The 25,340-nt window shown below is 37.2% G+C and overlaps 3 protein-coding genes across 3 annotated transcripts; all 3 read left to right on the forward strand.

Moving 5' to 3' along the window:
• The first annotated feature begins 9,914 nt into the window (after nucleotides 1–9,914).
• On the forward strand, nucleotides 9,915–11,136 carry K441DRAFT_651321 (uncharacterized protein). Its single transcript, XM_067647165.1, is given in 4 exon segments — nucleotides 9,915–10,130; nucleotides 10,141–10,403; nucleotides 10,626–10,701; nucleotides 10,831–11,136. The coding sequence occupies 3 exon segments, from the start codon at nucleotides 10,263–10,265 to the stop codon at nucleotides 11,088–11,090; spliced, it is 477 nt and encodes a 158-aa protein (XP_067509900.1). The 5' UTR covers nucleotides 9,915–10,130; nucleotides 10,141–10,262; the 3' UTR covers nucleotides 11,091–11,136.
• Nucleotides 11,137–11,354: 218 nt separating this feature from the next.
• Nucleotides 11,355–11,828, forward strand: K441DRAFT_519147 (uncharacterized protein; the record flags this gene model as incomplete). The annotated part of the gene is made up of 1 exon (XM_067642130.1): nucleotides 11,355–11,828. A coding segment is annotated over one exon (474 nt), but the record flags the coding sequence as incomplete, so codon positions are not given.
• A 10,436-nt stretch (nucleotides 11,829–22,264) lies between these two features.
• Nucleotides 22,265–24,322, forward strand: K441DRAFT_692249 (glycosyltransferase family 69 protein). The gene is made up of 2 exons (XM_067652550.1): nucleotides 22,265–22,996; nucleotides 23,051–24,322. The coding sequence occupies exons 1-2, from the start codon at nucleotides 22,417–22,419 to the stop codon at nucleotides 24,082–24,084; spliced, it is 1,614 nt and encodes a 537-aa protein (XP_067509902.1). The 5' UTR covers nucleotides 22,265–22,416; the 3' UTR covers nucleotides 24,085–24,322.
• The last annotated feature ends 1,018 nt before the right edge of the window (nucleotides 24,323–25,340 follow it).

The following is a 25,340-nucleotide window of genomic DNA, read 5'->3' on the forward strand; positions in this document are numbered from 1 at the left end:
TAAATATTTTATTTCTATTCTATAACGCTATAAATATAGCTAGTACTAGGCTCTATATATAGACGCTCTACTTATAAAGGCTTTATATAAAGCTACGTACGTAAAGCTTCTTTATATAAAGTCTTTAATATAGAGTATTAGGTAGAGCGTTAAGCAGTGCCCCTATATATAAAGCCCTATTTATAGAGCCTTTATACGCAGAATCTCTATATATAAAACCTTTATATATAGAGCGTTATATAGAGCGTTATATAAAGCGTTATATTATATTAGTGCTATATATTAGTAGAGCTTTAGAGCTTTAGATAGGGCTTTAAGTAGAGCTTTATAGAGAGCTTTTATAGAGATTTATATAAAGCCTTTATAGAGCTTCGTATAGAGCTTTATATAAAGCTGTTATAGAGCCTCTTATAGAGCCTTAGTAGATCTTTGTATAGAGCTTTATAAACTTTTATATCTATGTAATATTACTTATCCTTTAGATATTTAGATAAAAGCGGTACAGTTTTAAAGCGCTTTATAAGTTCTATAATTAATACTAATAGAAATTTTATTTATCCAATATTACTATTATTATTTCTTAATTAATGTCTAATGCGGTCCTCTAGCTAAGTCTATATAGATAAATACTATTAAAGCTAGGTATAAAAAACCTCTAAGGAAGACGTAAGAGGTAGTACAGCCTGTACCCTACTAGGTAGTATACCTATACTACGTTAACGAGAGGAAAAATACGGTTAGGTCGCAGCCCTAAGATTCCTATAGAGGAGTGTCCTAATTACATATCTTGCTCTATTTACCGTTTATACAATACTTCTATTTAAAATTAATGTTGCTATAAAATTGCTATAAGGTTTTATATACCTGCCCTTACTCCCTTATTTGCCCTATATATATATATTACCTATAGCCTTCCTACTTATCTAGTTTAACCTTTCCTAAAGAATAGTGGGATAAACTGGGTATTTAATCCTAGCCCTAGCCCTAGGTCCCCTATCTTATATATCTCCTATATTTAAATCGCGCTTAATTTAGTATTATATTTATAATAGGGGTGCATAAGGCCCCTATAGCTAAGTACCTATACTATTAATGGTATTAGAGTAAAGCTAGGTAGATTTAGGTATAGAGGAAGATAGTATACTACGTGCGGTAAATCTAGGCTGTTAGGTAGTAGACGGCGGGTAAATAAGTAGGCTTCCCACCTGCGGTATATATGCGGCTTAGTTGCTATACTATATATAGGTACTATATAGAAGGAAGGGGTAACGCTAAAGGTAGATACTATAATTTAAATAATTAATTGAAGTATATATAAAGATGTAATAGCTATATTAAGTTTTTATTAAAGCTTACCTTCCTAGTAAAAAAATTTCGCAATACTACTATGTCGTTACGCCCGCGGTGCGCTGCCGTATATACATCTCTGCGTCCGCCCTAACAGCCTACCAGCATACTTTTAATAGAACGCCTATAGCTATCTGCTGGGTTTCTAGGCTTTATTACTATATTATATAAAATATAAAATATAAATAGTCGGTCGTATTTTATCTAAAACTTGTTAGCTTAGTTTTATTGCAATTTTATCGCAATTTTACCTTACTACTTATTACGGGACTGCCCCGTAATATCTTATGCACGCTACCTATTATATTCTACCTACTATATTCTACTATAATATCTATAATATCTATAACTTCTACCAAATTTTACTAGAACTATTACCTAAATTCTATTTTACCCTAAATATAACACGACACCAATTAACTTAGTAATTAAGTAAACGATATATTATTGCCAAAATATTATCCCCTATTAGAAGTCTTAGTAGTTAGTAGTTAACGCAATTAGCGCGTAGTTAATGGTATTTAGCAACTCGACTAACTAGCCTATATTATGTTTTTTAATATATAGCCTAAGCGTAGCCTACGCGCAATCTACGCAATTAGTAATTTTATTATTTTACCTTTTACTTATAAAAATATTAAAGTCTTTTAAGTTCTATTTATAGTATTATATAATATAATACGCGTATAATAAAACTCCCCTTAGGTAGACTTTTTATAAAATATAATTTGATATAAAAAAATTTATAGCGTTGCTATTAGGCTTACTAGAGCTTAAACAAAAATAAGTAAAATTAGGAAAATAAAAAAATCTATTAAGTTAGGTGTTAAGTTAAGTGTTAAATACGCTAAATACGTAGGCTCTATATAGGCTGCGTATAGACTGCGCGTAAGCTACGTGTCAAAAACGTCAAATGCGTTAACTACGTCAACTACATCAACTGCAGCCAATTGGCAGCCGATTGGCCTAGTTGGCAGTATTTCATTTTAATTTAACGGGTAGTTTGAATTTCAGCCTGTGGATATTTTCTTAATAATATCCCTTTCTCCTAATCTCTTACTCTCTTTCCTTATATAACGTTTTAAATTTATTACGTGGTTTATATATATAGCTTAATGATATCTACTTCGCTATATATTATAGCCGCTTATACTTACTCCGTACTACTATATTACGTTAAACCTATACCCTATATCGCCCCGTTCTACCCTAGTATATAAAATAACTTAAAAGCCCCTATATTTATAAACGATCTATATGCTATATTTATTAAATAAATAAAGAACTTATAATAGGCGTTTATGGAAACCATTGCCTACTAAAAGACCTAATATTATAAAATACCCAAGTCTCTAAAAAGGGAAATTAAGGAGATCTATTAAAACCTATTATCTACTACACTATGGCCTCTACCTATCCCTACCTGATAGAAAGGGCGCGTTTAAAACTAGCTTCTTAACCCTAAATTTACTAATCTATACCCTTATAAAGAAGCTAACTAAATATATTTTTAATTTTTCTACCTATTTTAGTAAAGGAGAAAGTTACGCTTTTCTTTAACTAACTTTAAAATAAGCTAAATAATAATACTAATTAATACCCTACCTCTAACAGCTAGCCACGTTATACTATAAGTTGCTTAAAAGGAGATATCGTGGAAACTATATATCTATTCTAGCTTAATGCTGTAAAAGAGCTGGTCACTATATTAGAAGCATCCTATATTAATCCTCTAAATTACTATAGAATAAAGGAAACAAAATAAGATAATATAAGGCTTTAAGAACTACCCGTTATACTTCGCTAAGTTTTCCTATTATACTAAAAAGACTAAATAGAATAAACTTGCCTTAATTAATCCTCTAGTAAAATCCTTAAACTCTAAACTAAAGGCTATTCTTATAGGAGTTAAACTACTAGATATTATTACTACTTATGCTAATATTATTAATAGCTTATAATAATAATAATATTCAATTACGCTATTGCGGTTCCCATTAGGGTCCATACAGCGGGTCTATGTAGGTGTATTATATATATAAGAGGGGAACCGTACAGAGCCGGGTAAAACCTCTCCTTCTTTTATTATGTGGCCTATATGGCCTCTCTTCTAATTAGTAACTACTAAGCACGAGTAGACGTCTCCTTAAGGCGCTATAGAAAAGCCATCTTAATGCGTACTCCTGGGTCCGTCCGGTGGGTGTATAGCTAGGCCTAAGTTCAGTGTCCTGGGGTTAGTCCCGTGGTATATTCCTAGTTACTCCCGTTATCTAGGTAGGGCGTAGGCCAACGGCCCGCAAGGCTAGTAGTGTCAAAAGTTTATAGTAGGGAGGTAGATATTTTGCCATATTCTGCCGTATTCTACCAAGCTCTGCCATATTCTGCTAATTTCTACCAATAGGTAGGTGGAATACAGTAGAGGTTAAGGTGGTTCTATTATATTCTACCAAATTCTACTAAATTCTGCTAAATTCTACTAACGGGGTAGGTGGAATATGGTGGAATACAGTGGAATACAGTGAAGGTGGAATACGGTGGAGGTGGAATACAGTAGAGGTAGAAAACGGTGGGGGTGGAAAGTGGTAGAGGTTAGTAGAGTTAAGGTGGTAGGGATAGGTAGGTATTAGGATCGGGCTCCTCCACGGTCCTCTTTCTCCTCTTAACGCACTTTTTAGCCTCCTCCCTTTGCCCTAGCCAGCTCTCTAGCTGGTAAGAGGTATAGTAGGAGGTTTATCTATATAAACTAGTCCGCAACTACCTTAGCAGCCTTAGGCTTAGTTAGGAGTTCTTTATATATAGACGTTCCAGTATAGTAATACATTTCTGCTTAGCTAGCGGCGTGTCTAGGGCAGAATACCACTACGTATATCATTAATTGTTAGTTATAGCCGCATAGGCAGGCTGGTATTAGGTGCCCTAGTACTTTTTAATAGTAGAGGTATCTGTTAAGCCCTATATGCTCAGTTCTAAGTAGTATATTAATTATACTCTCTACCTTAGTAAGCTTTACGTGGCGTTTAAAGGCCTTCTTATTCTATAGCTCGGCCTAGGCCGTTGTACGGTAGGTAAGTGTGCTCTAGTACTTTTCCCACTCCCTTTTCCACCGCTCTTCGAACGCCTCTTATACCTTAGCCCTTCTGCTCTTCCTATACTGCGCTTTAAATAAGTCCGCCAGCCGCTTATCTATCCCTAAGATAGTGGCCGCCATCCTCTTAAGCCAGGATACATTTGCATTACAGAGCTATAAGAGTTATATATAAAGCAGAGTTGCGGAGGCCCTCTTGCCAGGGCCCTCTACCATAGTTTTCCACTTTGGACGCCCCTTAACGTCTATCTACTTCCACAGCAGCCAGCCGGCCAAAACCAGCCACTGCCTATGTGCACCTGATTTGCTCCATAAGCCTATCCTTACAGCCTACCCTGCCTAGATAAACTAACACGCGCGTCCGTCCTTTTAGGCTATATAGATAGTGTTATTAATAAGGTGTTAATCCTTCCTCTAAAATAGGTCCACTAGGAGTTAGAGCCTAGTAAAGGGGTAAGGTTTCTAGAGTTGTCTATTACTGCCATTGTATACTACGCCCCACAGCCGTTATTAGCTACTTTACGTTACCTGTAACGCTCTCGCGACAATAGGCCGACCGTGTCTTACAGGCGTAGGCCCATAATAACTTAACGCCGCGCAGCTATTATCCCTTAGCCGCCTACTAACTAAACTTATTATCCTTTTATTTTAACTAATACCTGCATCTAAGTCCATTTTAGCCTACCTATATAGGTTCGTCCTCGCTCTTTCTTAGTCCATTTTAGATTAACGTCGCCACCTAGAGAAAGGTTAACGCCGCTACGTACAGGTTCGTCCTAGCTCTTTCTTAGTCCGTTTTAGATTAATGTCGCCACCTAGAGAAAGGTTAACGCCGCTGCGTAAAAAGGGAGGATTAACGTCGCTAAATGTGGTTAACGGTATTAAGATTTTTCCTATGCCCTTACTGCTAGACAGTCTTAGAGCGGAATAAGTATAGAGGTGCCCTATTATCCCCTTAAATCCACCTATCGCTTCTACTAGTAAATATAAGCGCTGGCTTGTGGCCCTAGATTGGAGCCTAGGTAAGAAGATATCGGGTAGTTCTTAAAACCATTCCTCTATTTATGATAAGTTGTCTTTGTGGTTTTTTGATTCTTAGCACGCCAAGACCCGCGAAAACTCTGCTGTTCTAACGGCGTTAAGGACGACGCATTCGAAAGCGCCCTCTAGCTACGACGTAACGCCGCTGCATTAGTAACAGACGAGATCCTTACTCTTAGCTTGACCGTACGGACAGGATGAGACGGAAAGGAACCCCCATAGGACAGTATGGGTCGGATCTCGCTTTTAGTGTTCCTTGTGTAATAGCTTATATAACTATATACTACGTCTTACCCTAAAATATCTACTTTAATACTTTGCCTCTTAGCCTTTTAAGACCCGTAAGGACCTAGGCGCTATTTCTTAACCCGCCAAAATTCGTCTATACGTTATCGATAAGGATTTACCAATTAAATCAATGTATTAAAATTGCCGTGCTTAGGAATATATAGCTGGTGTAAAGAGGTTTAAAATCGGGCAATGGCCAAGGCTTTAAGGGACGCTTTTTTGAGACACGATTTGGTTAAACGTAATATTGAGTTGGGTTAACAAGGTCTATATTACTGGAAGTATAATTGGAAGGCATACTTAATAGTTTGTATTAATTAAATCTATATAGCTTATACGCGTTGCTCTAATCCTGGTGTTCCGTACAGACTGCTTACTTTGTAGATATTGGCGGGTTAAGGGATAGATATTAATACTAGGACCCTTTTTACGCCTTAGAAGGATCTATTAAATAAGAGTAACGTATTAAATATAGCCTTTATTTTAAGTATGGAAGCGACACCTATATCTTAAGTTACTACTCTATTCTACTATCTTAAATATATATATAAATAACTAGTATAAGTAACTAGTTATTTTAATTAAGCTCTATTTACTAACCCTGATTATTATCTAGTTATTACTTAGTATTTTATAAGTACTACTTATGAGAATAAAGCTATAACTAAGATATTAGATATTATAAACTCTAACTCTTAGGATTATAGTATAACCATTAACTACTATCTTTAGTAGAACGGTTAATAGGCTAATACTTAAGCTTTAATTAATATAGAGGCTAGTAGTATAGGATTTATTAATATAATCTTCATGGAAAATAATAGATTTACTTTAACTCCTCTTAACTAGTATATTTAATAGTAAACGTACTATTTTAAGCTGTATTACTTATATAGTATTTCTAAAACACTAATACCTAAACTGTAAAAAACTAATTAGGTATCTTATTACTACTCTAGGTTACTTAGTAATTCTAATATAATCTTAGATAAAGCTATATAAGGTAGTTATTAATTAGAATAACCTTAAGCTTTTATACAATGTCTCCTGTTATAAGTAAAAGTTCTTTATAACTTACTACTTAGACCTTAAATTAAAATATAAAGAATCTACTAGGACCTACTAGTCTAAAATTGCAACTAATATCTATTAAGGATTTAGAAATCCTACTAAACCCTATAAACTAATCCTAATTACTATATTGCTCTAAACTAAGTAAAAGCTTAAGCTTAGTATATAAAAGTACTAGAGGAACTAATACTCTACTATAAAAAAGATACTTAAAGAACCTAAGTCTAAATCTAATACCGACTCCGTACTTAATGCTAAAGCTAAAGCTAAATAAAGAACTATATAAGAAATAGTAGATAACTGGAGCTTACTTAATACCCTAGGTATTTATATAATTAGAGCTACCCTATTAGTATAACTCGCTAGGAAACCTAAATATATAATCTCCGCTATTATAATAGCGAATATTAAAAAGGCCTTAGTACTAAAAAAGTACTAGTAACGTACTATTAATATCTAGTTATATTTTATAAAAGGGAGCTAATAAGCTACTAGAATATTAATTATACAACTATAAGATCACATTTAAATAAGGAAAATAACCCGGATTTAGACCTCTATATAGAATATCTTAAAATAAACTTTAGGTATTATAGAAGTACTTAAACAAGAACCGAAATAAAGAGTTTATTAGAGTAAGCTCTTTATCTATAGCTATACTAGTAATCTTTATTAAGAAATCTAGCGGCAGTCTATACTTCTATATAGATTACTAAGCTCTTAATACTAGTATTATTACTAGCTAATATCTAATTCTATTAATTTAAGAGATACTAAACCAATTAAGTAAAGCTCGCTTCTATATAAAGCTTAATATTATTATCGTATTTAACCGCCTCTGTATTACAAAGGGAGATAAATAGCTTACTATATACCGTACCTAATATAAATTATTTAAGTACTTAGTAATGCCGTTTAGTCTTATAATCGCCTTAAGTTTATTCTAATATTATGTAAATAATACCCTACGCCCCTATTTAGACGTCTTCTGTACTGCTTGTGTTAACGATATTCTAATATATAATGATAGTCTAGCCGAATACTAGAAATACGTTAAACTTATCCTATAAGCCCGATACGGAGCTAGTTTATAATTAGATATAGATAAATAGAAGTTCTACTAAATAGAAGTTCTATATCTAAAACCTTTTATTTCTATAGACGAAATATAAATAGACCTAAAGAAGGTTAAAGTAATTATAAATTAGTAAGAACCTAAGAATATTAAGGACGTAAAAGCCTCTATAGGATTTACTAATTTCTACTAACGGTTTATTAATAACTTCTCTGCTCTAATTTCTTCCCTTATAACTCTAACCTAAAAGGTTATATTTACTACCGTACCTATACTCTAATACTTTAACCTAGGTTAAATAAGCGTTATAGAAGCCAACTTATCTAACTACGTTATTAGATATATTTTATCTTAATATAATAGGGAAGAAGTGTTATACCTAGTATTATACGTCTTAAAATAACTAAGCCTAATTAAATATAACTATAAGATCTACGATAGGGAATTACTAGCTATTAATAAATACTTTAAATAATAGCGACTAAAACGAAGGTGTTAGATTTCTAATTAATGTCCTTAGCGACTATAAGAACCTATAGTACTGTTAGGACGCCAAGGCCCTATAGGTATGTAGCAACATAATAATAGTAGCGGAATGCAATAGGTATCTGGTTCTTAATGGGGTAGAACTATAGAACTAAATTCTGCTATTCTTAGGTGTGGGGCGACTACGTTTTATAGGCGCCTCGCCTGCGCCTTGCCTGCGCTAAGCTGGTTATGGTAAGTGCGTCTTTACGGCCTAATAATTACCCCCCCTTCTCAAGCGGCTGTCCTTAGCCGACGCTATTATATAATAGGAATATTATTATTATCCTTTACTAAATAAGAAATGTGCAGTATAATGTAGTATTAGACAATTAGATAATAGGATAATAGGATAATAAAATAATAGGATAATAAGATAATAGAACGGAAGGGCCCTATAGAGACCTATAAAGGTAGGAGTCCCCCTAAGGTAGAATACCAGATTTCCCTTTCTATTTTAATTTAATTCGTTTAGCCTACGCTTCGCCTTTTTTACAACTCTTAATTAATTATAAATCGCAAGCGTAACGCCGCTAATTCGCCTACTGGTAAGCCTTCTATAAGTATTCTTTATACTAGCTTATAACTATTTCTAACCCTAGTAGGTTATTAGCGAGGACATAGCTAACCTTAATGCTCGCGTTACTGCTGCCTAGAAACCCTTTACAAAGGATATTAAGGCCTTAGTGCGCACTAGTGTTAAGTACGGTCTTCGCTAGCGCCTAAAGGGTGAAGACTTTCCCCTACTCTAAGTGCAGGAATTATAGGCCATCCGTTATACCCTTAAAGGGATTCTTAACATAATACGTACTTTAGTACGTGTTATAACGTAGGTATTTCGCCGGCGTAACGTATGCTAATAGTACTTGTAGGCTAATATACCTCCTATTATAAGGGATAAGGAGGAGAATAAGGGTAAGGAGAATAAGGAGGAGGGAGAGAAGAATATAGAAGGAGAGGAGGAGGAGGAAAAGGAAGGAGAGGAGAAGAAGGATTTAATGGAGCTATAAAGTATCTATATTTCTGTCGGCGTACTACTATTACTTTACCGTTGTTTTGTTGTTACCCTACTAGCAGGGTATAATCTTGGTTATAATTTAATTATTTTAGTTCTCCCCTCTACTTTTTTTTTTGCCTTTTAGGGTAAAGTAACTATTATATATCTTCTTTACGTCCTTATTAGGACCTATTAGTTATACTCTTTTAGCTAGCCTTTTTACTTAACTAGGTACTGTAGGGTTTAGTTACGTCCTTTTCTTCTACGTATTTCTTCTACCTTATACTAGTCCTCTTAGTCCTTTTAATTGTCTAGCTCGATAGGCCCTAGTAATAGGTCTTTAGTAGCGCCCTTACGTTATTTATATGGCTCTAGTAAGCTAATATAGAATATAGGGTAGATACGGTAAAACGTAGGTAGATATAGCCAGTATACTTACTTTCTAAAAACCTTTACCGCACATGCAACCTTACCAAAAGGTAGCGCCACACTCCAAAACTTACGCATACCCATCTTACCATCAAAAAAAAATCGATTTTCCAACTCTTAAAACCTAATTCCTACTGCCTAGCGAGCTAGAGGTGGATTTATTTGTCGTTTTACCCCCTTTTCCTAATAGAAAAATTTCTCTAAGGGTGGCCCTAGCTTGTAAGCGAGGCACGGACAGGAATACCAAAACTACTACTACTACCACCAATACCAAAACTACAAAATAGGAGCTAGTTTTTCTACTACCTTTTAGCCTAATCTCCCCAGAAATCTTCTAGTAGGATTAGTAAGGAGAAAGGGTATAAGGATAGTAAAAACTAGGAAACCCCCCTATAAGATACAAAATGCCAAGGCCTAATAGGTCTAAAAAAAAACCTCCTATAGAAACAAGTGATGAAGAGTCTATATTTACTTTTTCTCCCCCCTCTCCTTCTCCTGGCCTGTTTAGAACAGGAGAAAAAAGAGGACATCTGTCGAACGGACAAGTCACTGAGAAGAACTCTGTCTATTGAATGTGGCTCTAGAGCCTCTATAAATATATAAGAAAAAGGGTAGTAGACTAATTTGGTTACCGTGTTGGAGACCGAGTCGTAGACCGAGTCGTTGACCGAGTCGCTGACCGAGACAGTAGTAAGACATACGAGAACAGGGTGGTGAGTCATAAGGTGGTACCTGAGAGTGACCTCAACGGTTGACAACATCCTTAGTCTTCTCCTGAAAAGGAAAACCAAAAACCTGCAAAAAAGATAATAAAACCAACTACTACTACGGATAGGATACCTAGTATATCTTTTCCTCCCCTCTATCCAGAACAACACCTACAAAAGGCCTTAGAAAGCCTACTCTAGGCCTATAAAGGGCTAGAAGAAGAAGAGGAAGAAAAAAAAGAAAAAGAATAAATTAGAAAGATAGGGAACTATATACGGAGTATCTTAGCAGGAGAAGATCTCTTTACAAAAGAAGAAATGGAAAAAGATGTCCTAAAAGGACTAGTAGAAGAAGTAAGAGCTCTCCGTAAGGAGGTGGCTCCTATTAAGGAAACTTACGCAAAGAGGCTAAGGAAGGACCTCCCTTTCTCGTCCTCCCTACCTCCTATATTATCACTATTATCTACCCCTTCTCCTTCTAGTAGGAGTCCTACTTCTACTAGAAGTAAGAAAAAGCAACTATAAGAAAGGAAGCTAGTCCTAATCACAGACGAAAAGGACTAATCTCTAGATACCTTCTTTATACGGAATAAGGTTAACCAACTATTTGCATTAAAACCGTAAGTAGAAAAGCTAGTACTAGCGTCTATAGCTAGAACTAAAGGAAAATAAAATATTCTCCTTATAACTACAGAAGAGTATAATGCAGATTTCTTAGTCAAATATAAGGATATCTAGCATAACTGCTTTACCTTCTAAAGAGAATAAAAACTAGAACCTTGGGTTTAAATTATAGCCTATAGGGTTCCTACCCTACCTTTTCTAGAAGATGGAGGCTCTAAGCTTCTAAAAGAAGAAATTAAGACCTTTAATCCTATAAGGATACAAGGACTACCTAGATGGATCTTATCTAGTGTAAAAAGACACAATCCACAAACTAGATTTAGCTTTATAGTTTTTACTATAGAGAATAAGGACAGAAGACAAGAAATCCTTAAGCAAAAAGAGATTCTAATTACGGGTACAGCTACTAAGGTAGTAAAATACCTAGAAGTCTCTCCTACTACGCAGTGTACTAGCTGCCAATTTAGTCATATAGGAGATAGGTGCTCTAATAGGGCCTGTAGATTCTGTGCGGCTGCACACTTATCTAAAGACCACTGCTATCGTACCTGTATGGTAATGGGCAAGCCTTGTAAGCACACTACCCCTCTTTACATTAATTGTAAGGAAAAACACTTTACTAATAGTAAAGACTGCGAGACTCTTAAAGCAGCTAAACTAGTATATAGTACTAGCGAAGAAGGTTCTATGGAAGAATAAAACAAATAGGACTCTAGAAGAAGGTAACTCCTACTAGGCTCTTAAAAAGACCCTAGAGAGCAAAAGGATAGAAATAAATTGTAAAAGGATAGGGATAGGTGTTAGGGTTTCTTATAGTTTTTCCTACCGTTTTCTCATTCCCTAGTAGTTGTAGTAACTTAGTATTTTACTAAGGAACTATAAACTCCTAGTTTAGGGGTTTATAAACTACTAGGATATAGCTACTAGTACATATTAAGATGCCTAGAAAGGATTTATGTATATAGAGCTATAGCGCTATAGCCCAGAGGCTGCATGCGCAGTATTGTACGTAGTATAATATAACGGATATAAAAATTAAAAATTAAAAAAACTTACTTTCTAACTAGTTTGGCTATATTAAAAAGTTTAATAAAGCGTATTATAAGCTTCTTATTTAGCCTTTTCTATTTAAGGTTCTTAGTTAATAATAGGACTAGATCCCCTATATTATATATTTATAGTTTGTAATAACAATTATAGTATTTTACCTGCGCCTTAGTAGCGCTTTCCTAGCATTTCGCTAGCGCTTCGCGTTTAAGGGATATTTTTTTAATCCTCTTAGAGGCGGCTGGGATAGAACTACTATTGTCTGCCTTAACCTTATATTTTAGACGCGGATAAAACCTATAGTAGGTATAGAACGGGCTTATACCTATTATACTATATTTGGCATTATTATAGGCGAATTTAGCTAGTAATAAAAGGCCTATCTAGTTACTTTGCTTTTCGTTATAAAATATACGGAGGTAATACTCTAGGGTTTAGTTTTGGCATTTTATTTACCTATCCGTTTGCGGGTAAAAGGCTATACTTAACCTATATTTTATCTTTATAGTAAAGTATAGCTCTAACTAAAACTTACTAGTAAAAATACTACTATAATTAGATATAATCCCTCTAGGGATTCTAAAATGGCGTACTACTTTATTAAGGAAGAGATCCGCAAGTTTGGTTATAGTAATAGTTTTTACTATTAGTAGATATAAGGCCATCTTAGTGTAGCGGTCGGGTACTATGTATATTACGTTATATACCCTATCGCCTTATCTACTAGGCAGTAGGCCTGTAATAAAGTCTGTTATAATCTCCTGCCATAGCTAGTCTGAGTAAGGTAGCGCTTAAAGCTCGCTATAAGGGCGATATTAAGGCGTATATATACGTTAGTATATATTATAGGTAGAGATATAGTTTATAATATCTATATTTATACTAAGCCAGTAGTACTTACGCAAGAGTAAATCTAGAGTCTTTTTCTTACCGAAGTGGCTAGCTAGGGCATTATCGTAGTAGATTTATAGGAGTTTTATATAAACTGCTAGGTCTAGGGGTATATATAACCTCTTACGGTAATAAAGTAGTCTAGCGGAATTAAACTGCCACACTAGCTTTAAGCAGGCGTATTAATAGTATCTTGCCATATCTACGCTGTTGCTGCGCTTTTGTAGTATAAAGTTACCTTTAGTCTAAAGCCCTTTAATAAGCTTAACGACTGTTTCCGTACTGGACTTATAAGCACTCTCTTAAGTACTTACTTCTCTAACTTAGGTCCTTATTATACGCTGCTTAACGGCATATATATAGGTTGCCTAGTTAAACTATAATGCTATATTACCTAGGCGTACCGCCGTTAGGTCGCTAGCTTATAGCTATAAAAACGATACCTTTATAGAAGGCTCGCTTTCCTATATACCTAATAGGACTTTTACCTTAGGTTGGTAGCCCTATATTCCCAAAGTCCTTTAAAGTAGTAGTAGTATAGTGTCTTCTTCTAGCGGACCCCCTACGCCTAGGGGTCGCCTTAATAGCGCGTTTATAGGGTTTGTTTTTCCCGCCCTATGCTTAATAATAAAGTTATAGGCAGCTAATGCTATAGCCTATCTAGCTTACTGTCTATTAAGGGATTTTACCTTTATAAAACCCTTTAGATTATAATAATCTATAAGCACTTTTAGGCTACTTAATAGCCCCTTAATATAGTATTTCTAATGCTTAAAAGCCTTTATAATAGCTAGTAGCTCCTAATTATAGGTCTTATAATTATGCTCTACTAGCAAAAGCTTCCTAAACTATAAGGCTATTAGATATTAAAGGCCGTTTTTAAATAGCTGTAATATAATAGCTGCTAAGCCTTATATTAAGGCATTAGTCTCTAACTAGGTTAGTAAGCCTGGTGTATAGTATTATAGAAGCGGCGCCGTTATAAAGGCGTTATAGAGCTAGCGTATTGCCTACTCTGCCTCTTCTAGCTAACTAAAAGGCCTAGCTTTACGGCCGTTCTTTACTCCCTTTAGGAGATTAGTAATAGGCTTTATAATAGTAAAGTACTTATAGATAAACCGGTAATAGAAGTTAGCAAAACCTAGGAAGACCTAGATATCCCTATAGGATTAAAGGCTCTCCTACTTAGTAATAGCTTCTACCTAGCTAGGATCTATTGCTACGCCTTTGGAACTAATAATATATTCTAGGCACTTAACCTCTTATACGCCAAACCTATACTTCTTAAGGTTTATATATAGTTAATATTACTATAACCTACGTAGCACTTCTAGTATATAGCGCTAGTGTTCCACTAGATTTTTATAGAAAATTAGAATATTATTAAGGTAGACTATATAGAAGACATCTACTAGTCCTAATAAGGCTTAATTAATATAGCCCTAAAAGGTCGCTAGTCCGTTAGTTAGCCTAAAAAGTAAAACTAAATACTTAAAGTGGCCGTAACGCGTACGGAACGCCGTCTTTTACTTATTGCCCCGACGGATATAAAGGCGGTAATACGCATTTATTAGGTCCAACTTAGTAAAGATTTTAGAACCTACTAAGTGGTCTAAGGTCTTACTAATTAATGGTAGTGCGAGACGATTCTTAATTATTACCTTATTAAGGCCTCTGTAGTCTATATAGAGCTATAACTTTTTTTTTAGGTATAAATAGGATAGTTGCCCCTACGGAACTAGTACTTAGTTAGATCTAGTCTTTAGCTAGGGCGTTATTGTAAAAGAATCCCTTAAAAGGTATATATTAGATAAGACAGTAGGAGGTTTTATCTATATTCTATCTACGTCCTAAAAGACACAGTTAGACAGATAAGGGGCGAAGGGTTTTACTAGCGTCTTAAAAGGATTATATAGGGAGCTAGTTCTCCTCTAGAGAAGAACTAGCGATTAGTCTCTAAATAGAAGAGGTTAGAAAGCATTTGTCCTTTAATATATACAACTCGTTCTACCTTTAACTCGCCTTCTACTTCCTTGTAACTCTTATTCTATACCACTAATTAGATAATTATACGTTCTAGTTAGGCTGGCCTCTTATAGTTGTCTAAGTACCCCCTTAGTACCTCTAGCTCCTTAACTAAGAGGTTATAAAGTGGTCTATATGGGACCTTCTATCCCTTTTTTAGGTCAATAGTATAGTTGCCCTAGTAGTATTAGGGTAGCTTCCCTGCTTCCTTATATAAGAAAATATTACTAACTTCTTTTAACTATAGGGGAAGGACCAGTAAGCTGCCGTTATCTTACTTACTAGGCATTAATTTAGCAATTACTAGGGCGAAGACCCTAGATTCCCTTTAGAGAGACTTTGCGAAACTTTTAGGGGTTTATAGTAATAGGGATAAGCTATCTAGCTTTTATTGCTACGCCTTCGCCTTATAGTTAATAAGAAGTCGGGCCTTTTTTAACCCTAGTATATCTAGGGTAATAGTAGGGGATGCGTTAGCCATTCTATAGTAGATAAGGGTTACTTCCCTAATCCTACCCTAGTTATTCTTTATTCTTAGTAGTACCTTATAGGCTTTATAGTAATATACCTAAGTTTTATTTAACTAGGAGTAGGTAGACAATTCTACATCTAGCGTCTTGAAGTTATACTTTATCGCGAATTGCTAATTAATTACATTTACTTCGGCGCCAAGATTAAGCATTACTAAGGTCTTCTTTTAGGTCTACTTAGATAGGACTTTTTCTAGGATAGTAATAGCTTCCTTATAATCTAATAGTAGCTTACGCCTTATAGGTATAAGGGGCTCTAAGGGCGCCTGCCTTTTCCTAGTATAAAGATGGCGCTTATATTATTAGGGGGCGGCTACTATTACTATTGCTGCTCTAAGTACTATTGCCACTAATGTCCTAGCTTACTATAATTTTTATAGTTCCCCTTAGGTTAGGTTAAACCCCTAGCAGTATTACTTCGCCCTACTATTGCGTTGCTAGCAGTAGTCTTAGAGTCCGCTTTCCCTAAGTTATCTAATAGGGTAGTCTTTATATTTAAATTCGCGGCGCGCCTATTGCTTCTAGCTTATAGGGCGCTCGCGCTCTTCTAGTTTCCTTTTAATAAGGCAGCTAAGGAAACTAGCTAATTTTAAGTTTATAGAAATTCCTAATAGTTAGTAATAGTAAGCCGTAGCTCTAGCCGTAGCTTCGCGAATAGGTATATTATTAGATGCTTTATATTATAAGAAGGGTTAATTTGCGCTTTTAAGGAAGTTAAGTAAGCAGTAAACCTATTTATAGGTTAATTAATTTACTACATTGCCCTTGTATATATTAGGGCTATATAGAGTTCTTAATTAATAGGACTTTTAATCTAATTAAGTAGGAATTCTATTAGCTCCTTTTAGGTAAACTATATATCTAAATGGTTATCTTTATATTATAGCTAAAGGGTTTTATTAGTCCCCTTTATATATTATATAGTAAACGCAACTTTAGTATCCTTATTTATAATGGCGTCTGCCTTTAGGCAGAATACTAGCTTTAAGCTATTATAGAAATCTTAGTGCTCTTATATAGTCTTACCATAATATAGAGTAATCTTCTTTATTTTAACGGCCCGTTTTAACAAAGCGCCTATTATATTAGTAGCCTTCTACTTAAGATTTGGATACATTAAGCTACCGTTTAAGTACTCTAATAGGATACTTTAAGGTAGTAGATCTAGGTTAGGAACGAAAGTCAATATCGCCTTACCGCGTTAACGCCGTCTTAGCATTTCCACCTCCTCTCTAAGCAACTATAGTTTTCCTTGCTCTAGAAGCTGTAGCTTCTTGTTCTCTAGTCGTTGTATTTCTTCCTATATAGTATCCTTGCCTATAACTTCTGGTTCTATTTAGGACGTGGGTCCGCCTATGTCGTCCTAGGGTTAATCCCCAAACTTAATACTACGCACTGCGCTAACATTACGCCCGCGTCTTGCCATTAGGTTAATAGACTGCGATGCAGTTAATAAATATAGGTCGTCTTTTTAATAGAGGGCTGTCGTTACGTGGTCGCAGCCTTAGTAAACCGCTATATTACTAGACCGCTACCTCTAAAAAGGGGTAAGAATTTAGAACTGTTAGGACGCTAAGGCCCTAAGGGTATATAGTAACGTAATAATAGTAGCGGAATGCAATAGGTATCTGGTTCTTAATGGGGTAGAACTATAGAACTAAATTCTGCTGTTCTTAGGTGCGGGGCGACTACGCTTTATAGGCGCCTTACCTGCGCCTCGCCTGCGCTAAGCCGCTTACGGTAAGTGCGTCTCTACGGCCTAATAAGTACTTTATAACTATAAAATAGTTAAGGTACTATTAGGCTTGCTAGTTAGAATACCTATTTTATTTCCGATTCTTAATTATATACTACCTAGGCGCTTAAAGTTAGAAGCCTAATACCCTAACCTAATATACGTAAGACGTATTAGCGCTAGAGGAAGCACGCTTCTACTAAAATTAGACCCTACTTTACCCTAAGCTATTTAACCCCCCTATTAAAGATCTTATAGTATATATCCTTAAAATAACCAACTAACTAATTAAATAGATTATAATTAATAAATATCTAAATAATAAGTTTATTAAAAGATGCTTAAGCTAATATAAGATAGCGCTAGATTTTTTAAAAAGATTTTTTTTAACCGAGTATAAAGCTTATAGAAACCGTCTATACTACTTAAACTGCCTAGTTATACCTAACTATAACGAACTTAAGTATTACGCACTTTATATTAGTAGTAGTGCGACTACTAAGAGAAGACAAGAACGAGTTAGGTATAATAGCGTAGAAGACGCTAAAGTCGATCGAACTATAGGATAAAGGATAGGCAATTTATATAAAGGATTATATATTTACGTACTTAATAAACTAAACGTATTAAGCGTATCTCTTAAGCGTATGTTATATATTTAAAGACCCTTAGTCCCTACCGTAAATAGTTCTTTCTTTATAGTAAATCTTAGAACATAACTAGAGTTAGACTATTAGGCGCTTACTCTACTAGTTAGGCTTATATCTTTTATTTATCTATATACCTAGCCTATTAATAAGTCTACTATAGTATTTACTATAACGCCTCGTTATATACTTAGTAGAATTTAATAGGAATAGTAGATTGCGGTCTCGTAGCTGGTCTTTAATTACTAAGTTAATAGAAATAGGTAGGCATATATAAGGTCTTATAGGGGTATCCCGTAATAGGCTCCTAGTAATCCTTATATCCTTTCCCTAGTTACGTTTTTCCTTACTAAAGTTTTTTAGGAGTTTAAAGTAGTGGTTAAATAGTTAAGAATATATACTGTAGTAGGCCGATACTTCTCTAAACCCCTTCTAGGACGAGCCCTTAATAATCTCCCTATACTATAAGAAGGGAGAGGGGTGATATAAGGGATATTATTGCGGTTACCTTAGGATACCCTTAGGACAACCCCTAGATATCCCTTAGATAGTTATTAGTTACGTATTAAAGGCATATGCCTATAGTATATAGTCTTTCTAATTCTAGAGGCCTTACCTTCTTAAGGATTTATCTCCTCTATCCCTTAGCCCGTCAGCGTCCAAAAAGTAAGTAGTCCGTGCGCGAACACCAGTTACATAAATTCTGTCAATTAATTACCTACCATAATGTAAAATACGGTTCTGCAGGAAGGATAAGTGCTAGCAACTTTATATTGAGCGACTTAACTCCTAAAACCAGGCGCGTATATTAAATTACCACAAAACTAAAGCCCTACATCCCAGTACACATCAGGAAATTTTTTTTTGGGCGCGTTGTTGCAAACGAAAATCGGGGTCTGCAAAACCTGCGTAAGTCGCAATTTTGGCGATTTGCGGCGATTTGCAGCAATTTGCTACAAACACATAGGCTACCTATGCACGCGCCTGCCCTATCTATGTGTTTATAGCAAATTGCTGCAAATTGCCGCAAATGCTAAAATTGCGACTTACGCCTGCAGGTTTTGCAGACCCCGATTTTCGCTTGCAACAACGTGCCTAAAAAAAAATTACCTAGATAACAGTAAAGGCTACAGCACGACGGCTCTATCACAAGAGCGCTGCTACGAAGTACTCTACAAGAAGAGCTACACGAAGCTCAGTACACGAAGCTCTACTACTGAAGCTCTACACGAAGCGTCTACACGAAGCTCTACACGAAGCTCTACACGAAGCTCTACACGAAGCTCTACACGAAGCTCTACACGAAGCTCTACACGAAGCTCTACACAAGAAGCTCTACACGAAGCTCTACACGAAGCTCATACACGAAAGCTCTACACGAAGCTCTACACGAAGCTCTACACGAAGCTCTACACGAAGCCTCTACAACGAAGCTCTACACGAAGCTCTACACGAAGCTCTACACGAAGCTCTACACGAAGCTCTACACGAAGCTCTACACGAAGCCTCTACACGAAGCTCCTACACGAAGCTCTACACGAAGCTCTACACGAAGCTCCTACACGAAGCTCTACACGAAGCTCTAACACGAAGCTCTACACGAAGCTCTACACGAAGCTCTACACGAAGCTCTACACGAAAGCTCTACAACGAAGCTCTACACGAAGCTCTAACACGAAGCTCTATAACAAAGCTCTGCGCGAAGCTCTACACGAAGCTTTGCACGAGCCTCCTACACGAAGCTCTGCACGAATTCGTGCACGAAGCTCTATACACACTTCAATGCTCTGCGCGAAGCTCTACACGAAGCTCTTGCACGAGGCTCTACACGAGGCTCTACACAAAGCTCTGCGTACAGAGGCTCTGCACGAGGCCTCTACACGAAGCTTTTGCACGAGGCTCCACACGAGGCTCTAACACGAAGCTCTGCGTACAGAGGCTCTGCACGAGGCTCCTGCACGAAAGCTCTACACGAAGCTCTGCACAAAGCTCTATATAAAGCTCTACACGAAGCTCTGCACAAAGCTCTACGAAGCTCTACACGAAGCTCTACATATAGAGGCTCTGCACGAGGCTCTACGCGAAGCTCTACACGAGGCTCTGCGCGAAGGCTCTACGTACGGAGGCTCTACACGAAGCTCTACACAAAGCCTTTATGTGTGCGCGCGACCACATTTACTATCGGGTCCCCGCTATATTCCCCGATAGCCTCTACACGTGGCCTCTGCCAAGTATACCCCCTATATACACCTAGGTAGACCACCTCATTTTTTTAACCCTTCCTTACATCCACCTACCCTAGGAAGACACCAGAACGGACAGCCCAGCAGACGACGTCGCCGGAGCCAGACGAACATCGCCGGAGCCCAGATGACCGTTCGCCAGAGCTAGACGACCGTCAGAGCCAAGACGACCGTCGTCAGAGCTAGACGACCGTCGCCAGAGCCACACGACAACCGTTCGAACGACCAGCCAGCCGAACACGATAAACGATTCGATCGATCGATCGATCAGTGCAGAAGGTGCTAGAGGTGGCATAGACAGGTAGGCATAGACAGGTAGGCACAGCAGGTAGGCACAGACAGGTAGGCAGAGACAGGTAGGCATAGACGGGTAGGTATAGACGGACGGACAGACAGGTAGGTAGGCAAGTAGGCAGGCAGGCAGGCAGGCAGGCAGGCAGGCAGGCAGGCAGGCAGGCAGGCAGGTAGGTAGGCAGGCAGGTAGGTAGGCAGGTAGGCAGGTAGGCAGGTAGGCAGGTAGGCAGGCAGGCAGGCAGGCAGGTAGGTAGATGATTTAGAGCCTCTGCGAGAGGCTTCCCCCTTGACGCCCAAAGTAGATAGCTCTATATTTTATATAGTTATAATATAAATATATTTAAAAGTATATTATAGAAATCTATGGGAATATGTGATAATTTGGTTATTATATAATATAATTATTATTTTAGTAGTTATAATTTATACAGTTCTTACAATTCATACAGTTTTTACAATTCGTATAGTTTTTACAATTCGTACAGTTTTTACAATTTGTACAGTTTGCGCGCTATTTATTTATAGGGTAGCGTTTTACTGCAATTTATTTATAGGGGTAGCATTTTGCCGCAAATTGCTATCAGGTGCTGCGATTTTGTTGCAAAACGTGCGTTTTGCGCAAATTGCTATCGACTATATCCACCTGCCGCAAACCAACAACGAGCCCCAAAAAAAAATTCCTGATGCAGGCGTTAAATTCAGCACGATTAATTGGCTAGTTCTTACCGATAACCGTTAGACATAAGTTAACGGGTTAAGGGATAATCTATCCTATTCCTATAGTCGTGCCTTATAGCCGCCTATCTATAAAGTCCCTTTATAATATATTAGATAAGACTTAATTAGATAAACAAAAGGCGATAGGTTTTACTAGTATTTTAAATGGATTATAAAGAAAGCTAGCTTTTCTTTAAGTTATCCTCTAGAGAAGAATTAGCCATTAGTCTCTAAATAGAAGAGATTAGAAAGTAATTATCGTTTATATATATAAAGCCCGTTCTATCTTCGTCTTACCTTTAACTTATCTATAACTTTTAATTAATACTATTAATTAGATAATTATACGTTCTAGTTAAACTAGCCTTTTATAAACGGCCGATAAGTAATAAAGAAATATATTTAGGGTTTTATATAGTATACTTTATACCTTTAATTTAATTATAGTTAGTATTTATATATATATAATATTAAATAAAATTATTATTATTATTAGTAAAGCCTTTATAAGGCCAATTAAAACTAAAATATCTAATTTAAAATATTAAAGCAGTGCCTGTAAGCTTTTAAATACTTTATAAAAGATTTATTAATAATAGGGGTGCGCAGAGGGTTGAAACTAGTTCACGGTTCTGATGGTCCTGGAGTTGCATGGCGTTGGATTTATGAGATAATATCCCTTCGACCGCTGAGTTGCGTCCAACGTTATCAATAAGGATCTAGCCAATTATATGTACTTCTGTGTAGCTGCCATCACGGTATAGCTGTCCGTGCGGCCTTGGCGTTGGACGCCAGCGGTCGAAGGGATACCCCGTTCCCCACTTTAAGCGCTGACGAGGCTTTGTGGCGCAGCGAAGACCGCGGTCGAGGCGCCGGTCTATTGTTTATCCTTATGAGGGATTAGCAACGGCAGCTGTGCCGCACCTACTCTCGAATTCTGGCTTCTGCAATCGCGGTGCTGCTATTGCGAGACAAACTTTTACCTTCAGTCCAACACCACTGTTTCCTGAGGAAGAAAGTTAAAATACACTCGATCACCTATGGTGGGCATGGGTGCTAAAAGATTAGATCTTATCCACATTGATCACAGCCTGGGCGATGGCACCCAGATTTCGTCGCTCTGAAGAGTATGAGCTCCTCCCAAGGGTATCTTCGGACTCGATACGCTCTTCATCCAACTCAGACCTTGAGCATCATGGGTCGACTACCACCAATATACACCATTTGCGACTACCTGCTTGGTTGTGTATCCGGCTGCCTCTACGACCAGCTCGTGCGCTGTACACCAAACTCTCTGGGCCTCGGGGCCCGCGTCGACCTCTCGTGCGCGGCATATGCTGGATGATTGCCGCCATTCTATGCGTTATTATCCTACTAGTTGTGTTTACGGCGGCCTTTCGGCCCTCGTATACTCATCTACCAGACCACTACGGAGCGCTACAAAGGAGATGTCGGGAATCCCATGAGCCAGGCCGAGGGAACATTAACAATGAGAAAGTCTTCATTGCTGCCACTTTGTACGATCCCAAAGGTCTTTTAGTAGGAGGGGATTGGGGAAGTGCTGTCCTGAAGCTGGTGGAGTTGCTAGGCCCAGAAAACGTTTATCTTAGTGTTTATGAGAATGATGCGGATCCCCTTGCAAAAGCATCGCTCGAAACCTTGGAAAAGAGGCTCACCTGTAAGTCTTCCTCACACTCCCTTGTGGTAGTTTTCCGCTCAGAATATTATCCAGGCAATTCCTCCCTCATATCAGAGCATCTTCCCCTCGAAGAGATTCCCCGGGTGACTGTTCCATCTGGGGAAAGGCGAATGAAACGTATCGCGTTCCTAGCAGAAGTTAGAAACCGTGCCTTGCGTCCTCTCGAAGCCAATCTTTCAGTGCGTTTTGATAAACTTCTCTTTATTAATGATGTTATGTTCAATCCAGTCGACGCCGCACACCTCCTATTTTCCACGAATATCGACTCATCCGGCCATACACAATATGGTGCTGTCTGCGCAGTGGATTTTATCAACGCTTTTAAATTCTATGATAGATTTGCGACAAGGGACCTCGAAGGGTATGCTATGGGGATACCGTTTTTCCCGTGGTTTACAGATGCCGGGAATGCAGTAAGTAGGCGAGACGTCTTGGAACAAAAGGACGCGGTTCGCGTGCGCGCTTGTTGGGGAGGCATGACTGCCTTTGAGGCAAAGTGGTTCCAAAGCAGTTATCGGGATAACTCGCTTACTGTCGCTGACGACACTAACTTTGCCGCCTCAAAGATCTCGCCTCTCCGTTTCCGTTATGAGGAGGATCCTTTTTGGGATGCGTCTGAGTGCTGCCTTATTCACGCGGATCTTACTTATCTCCGCTATGGCCGTAATATCACAACAGACTCGGGCATCTTCACAAATCCTTACATTCGAGTAGCTTATGATTCACGCACTCTCAGCTGGCTCCCCTACACCCGTCGAATAGAACGTCTGTATTCATTCATTCATAACCTCCTCAACCACGCGGTTGGCTTGCCTTCGCACAACGTGCGGAGGCTAGAGCAGCCCGGAGACACGGTGGTAGAGAAGGTTTGGAAATATGACGATACTGGGGAAAAGCCTAAACCTGGCGAATCAGGCAGCGACCTGAAAGGATCTTATCATGACGTCAAGCGGGTAGTTAGCCCTGGCCGCTTCTGCGGTAGTAGAACGCTTCTTGTATTAAACGACAACCCAAAAGAAGGCGAGAAGAAATGGATGAATGTTCCCCTCCCAGCGTTGCCGAGCTAAAAGATGGTATGATTATGGCTCCGCTACTTTCTTAGGGTTATGTACTATTATGTTCTGTTCATTCTTGATTTTGTATTAGATTCCCTAGAATTTTCGGAGTCGGACTAGTAGGGCATTGTCACGATTGCTTGATCCCTCGAATCTGGTGTAGGCGGTAACAAATCGTTCCGCTAAAGAACGAACTAAGACAAAGTATATAAGCTCCTCTTAAAGAGCCTGAATAAAGTTTTATTGACAGATCTATTAGCCACATTATGTTGGCTTCACCAGAATTCGTTTTAAAGCGTTTAAACTTTTACTAAGTAAAAGAATAATAGTTACTAGCTAGTGTAACGAAGCCTTGTAGGAAATACTACGGTAGACTTGTTAATGGGCTGGGTATGTAGGTATAGAATAGTTAACAACATAAACACAACTAGTAGAGTAGTTGCCCAATAAATTAACTCCAATTGTATTCTAAGATTTACTATAAGGAAGAGAACTATCTAAGTAGGGACTGTGGTCCTTTAAATACATAACCGTACTCCTAAGAAATCCTCTATATATATAATATATATGTTATACGTATTATATATACGTTCCCTTTATATACTATATATACTGCATATAATATTATATAACCTTAGTTACTATTCCTTATTATATAGCTCTATCGGCTCTATCCTAAACTATATCTAAATTAACTAACTAGCTTCTTCCGACTCCTCTTTTAGTAGTTATAATATTATATTTAAAGCATCCGTAACACTATCTCCCTCCTCTTTATCTTTGTCCTTAAAGACTCTTAATATCTCTAAGTTGTTTACTAAAGGTATAATATCCGTCTAATTAATTTAGTTAATATTGTTACTTATTATACCTAAAGTCTCTTCTTCTTTATAAGCGCAACGTTATGCCCGTACTATTGCTGCGATATTATCTCTTAGTAAGATTATACTATCTCTATATTCTCGTTGCTTAAAAAAGGGGTTAGTTTATATTACGTTGGCGAGCCTATCTTCGCGATAACCGTCCTTTTATTTAGAGTACACTAAAGCAAATATTTATTCGTCCTATAATGTTTACTCTATCTCTAATACTAAATATACACGTCCTATTACTCTTAATAGTCGTTTAGTTTTCTAGTTAATTTATTTTAGGGTCCTATATTTAATTTACTACTACATAGCTAGATAGTAAACTGTCTTAAGCCCTTACTAAACTAAAATGTTTTTATAATATAGAACAAAAGGCCTTAAAGGCCTATATTACGGCGT

This window comes from Cenococcum geophilum, assembly GCF_001692895.1.
Source record: "Cenococcum geophilum 1.58 unplaced genomic scaffold K441scaffold_2, whole genome shotgun sequence".
Lineage (NCBI taxonomy): Eukaryota > Fungi > Ascomycota > Dothideomycetes > Gloniales > Gloniaceae > Cenococcum > Cenococcum geophilum.

Bases quoted from the DNA above. Each gene is read 5' to 3' on its own strand.
- K441DRAFT_651321 (XM_067647165.1), top strand. From the start codon at position 10,263: ATGCCAAGGCCTAATAGGTCTAAAAAAAAACCTCCTATAGAAACAAGT. The intron at 10,404-10,625 runs GTCACTGAGAAG...CAACATCCTTAG, and splicing joins GACATCTGTCGAACGGACAA to TCTTCTCCTGAAAAGGAAAA. The intron at 10,702-10,830 runs GTATATCTTTTC...TTAGAAAGATAG, and splicing joins TACTACGGATAGGATACCTA to GGAACTATATACGGAGTATC.
- K441DRAFT_692249 (XM_067652550.1), top strand. From the start codon at position 22,417: ATGGCACCCAGATTTCGTCGCTCTGAAGAGTATGAGCTCCTCCCAAGG. The intron at 22,997-23,050 runs GTAAGTCTTCCT...AATATTATCCAG, and splicing joins CTTGGAAAAGAGGCTCACCT to GCAATTCCTCCCTCATATCA.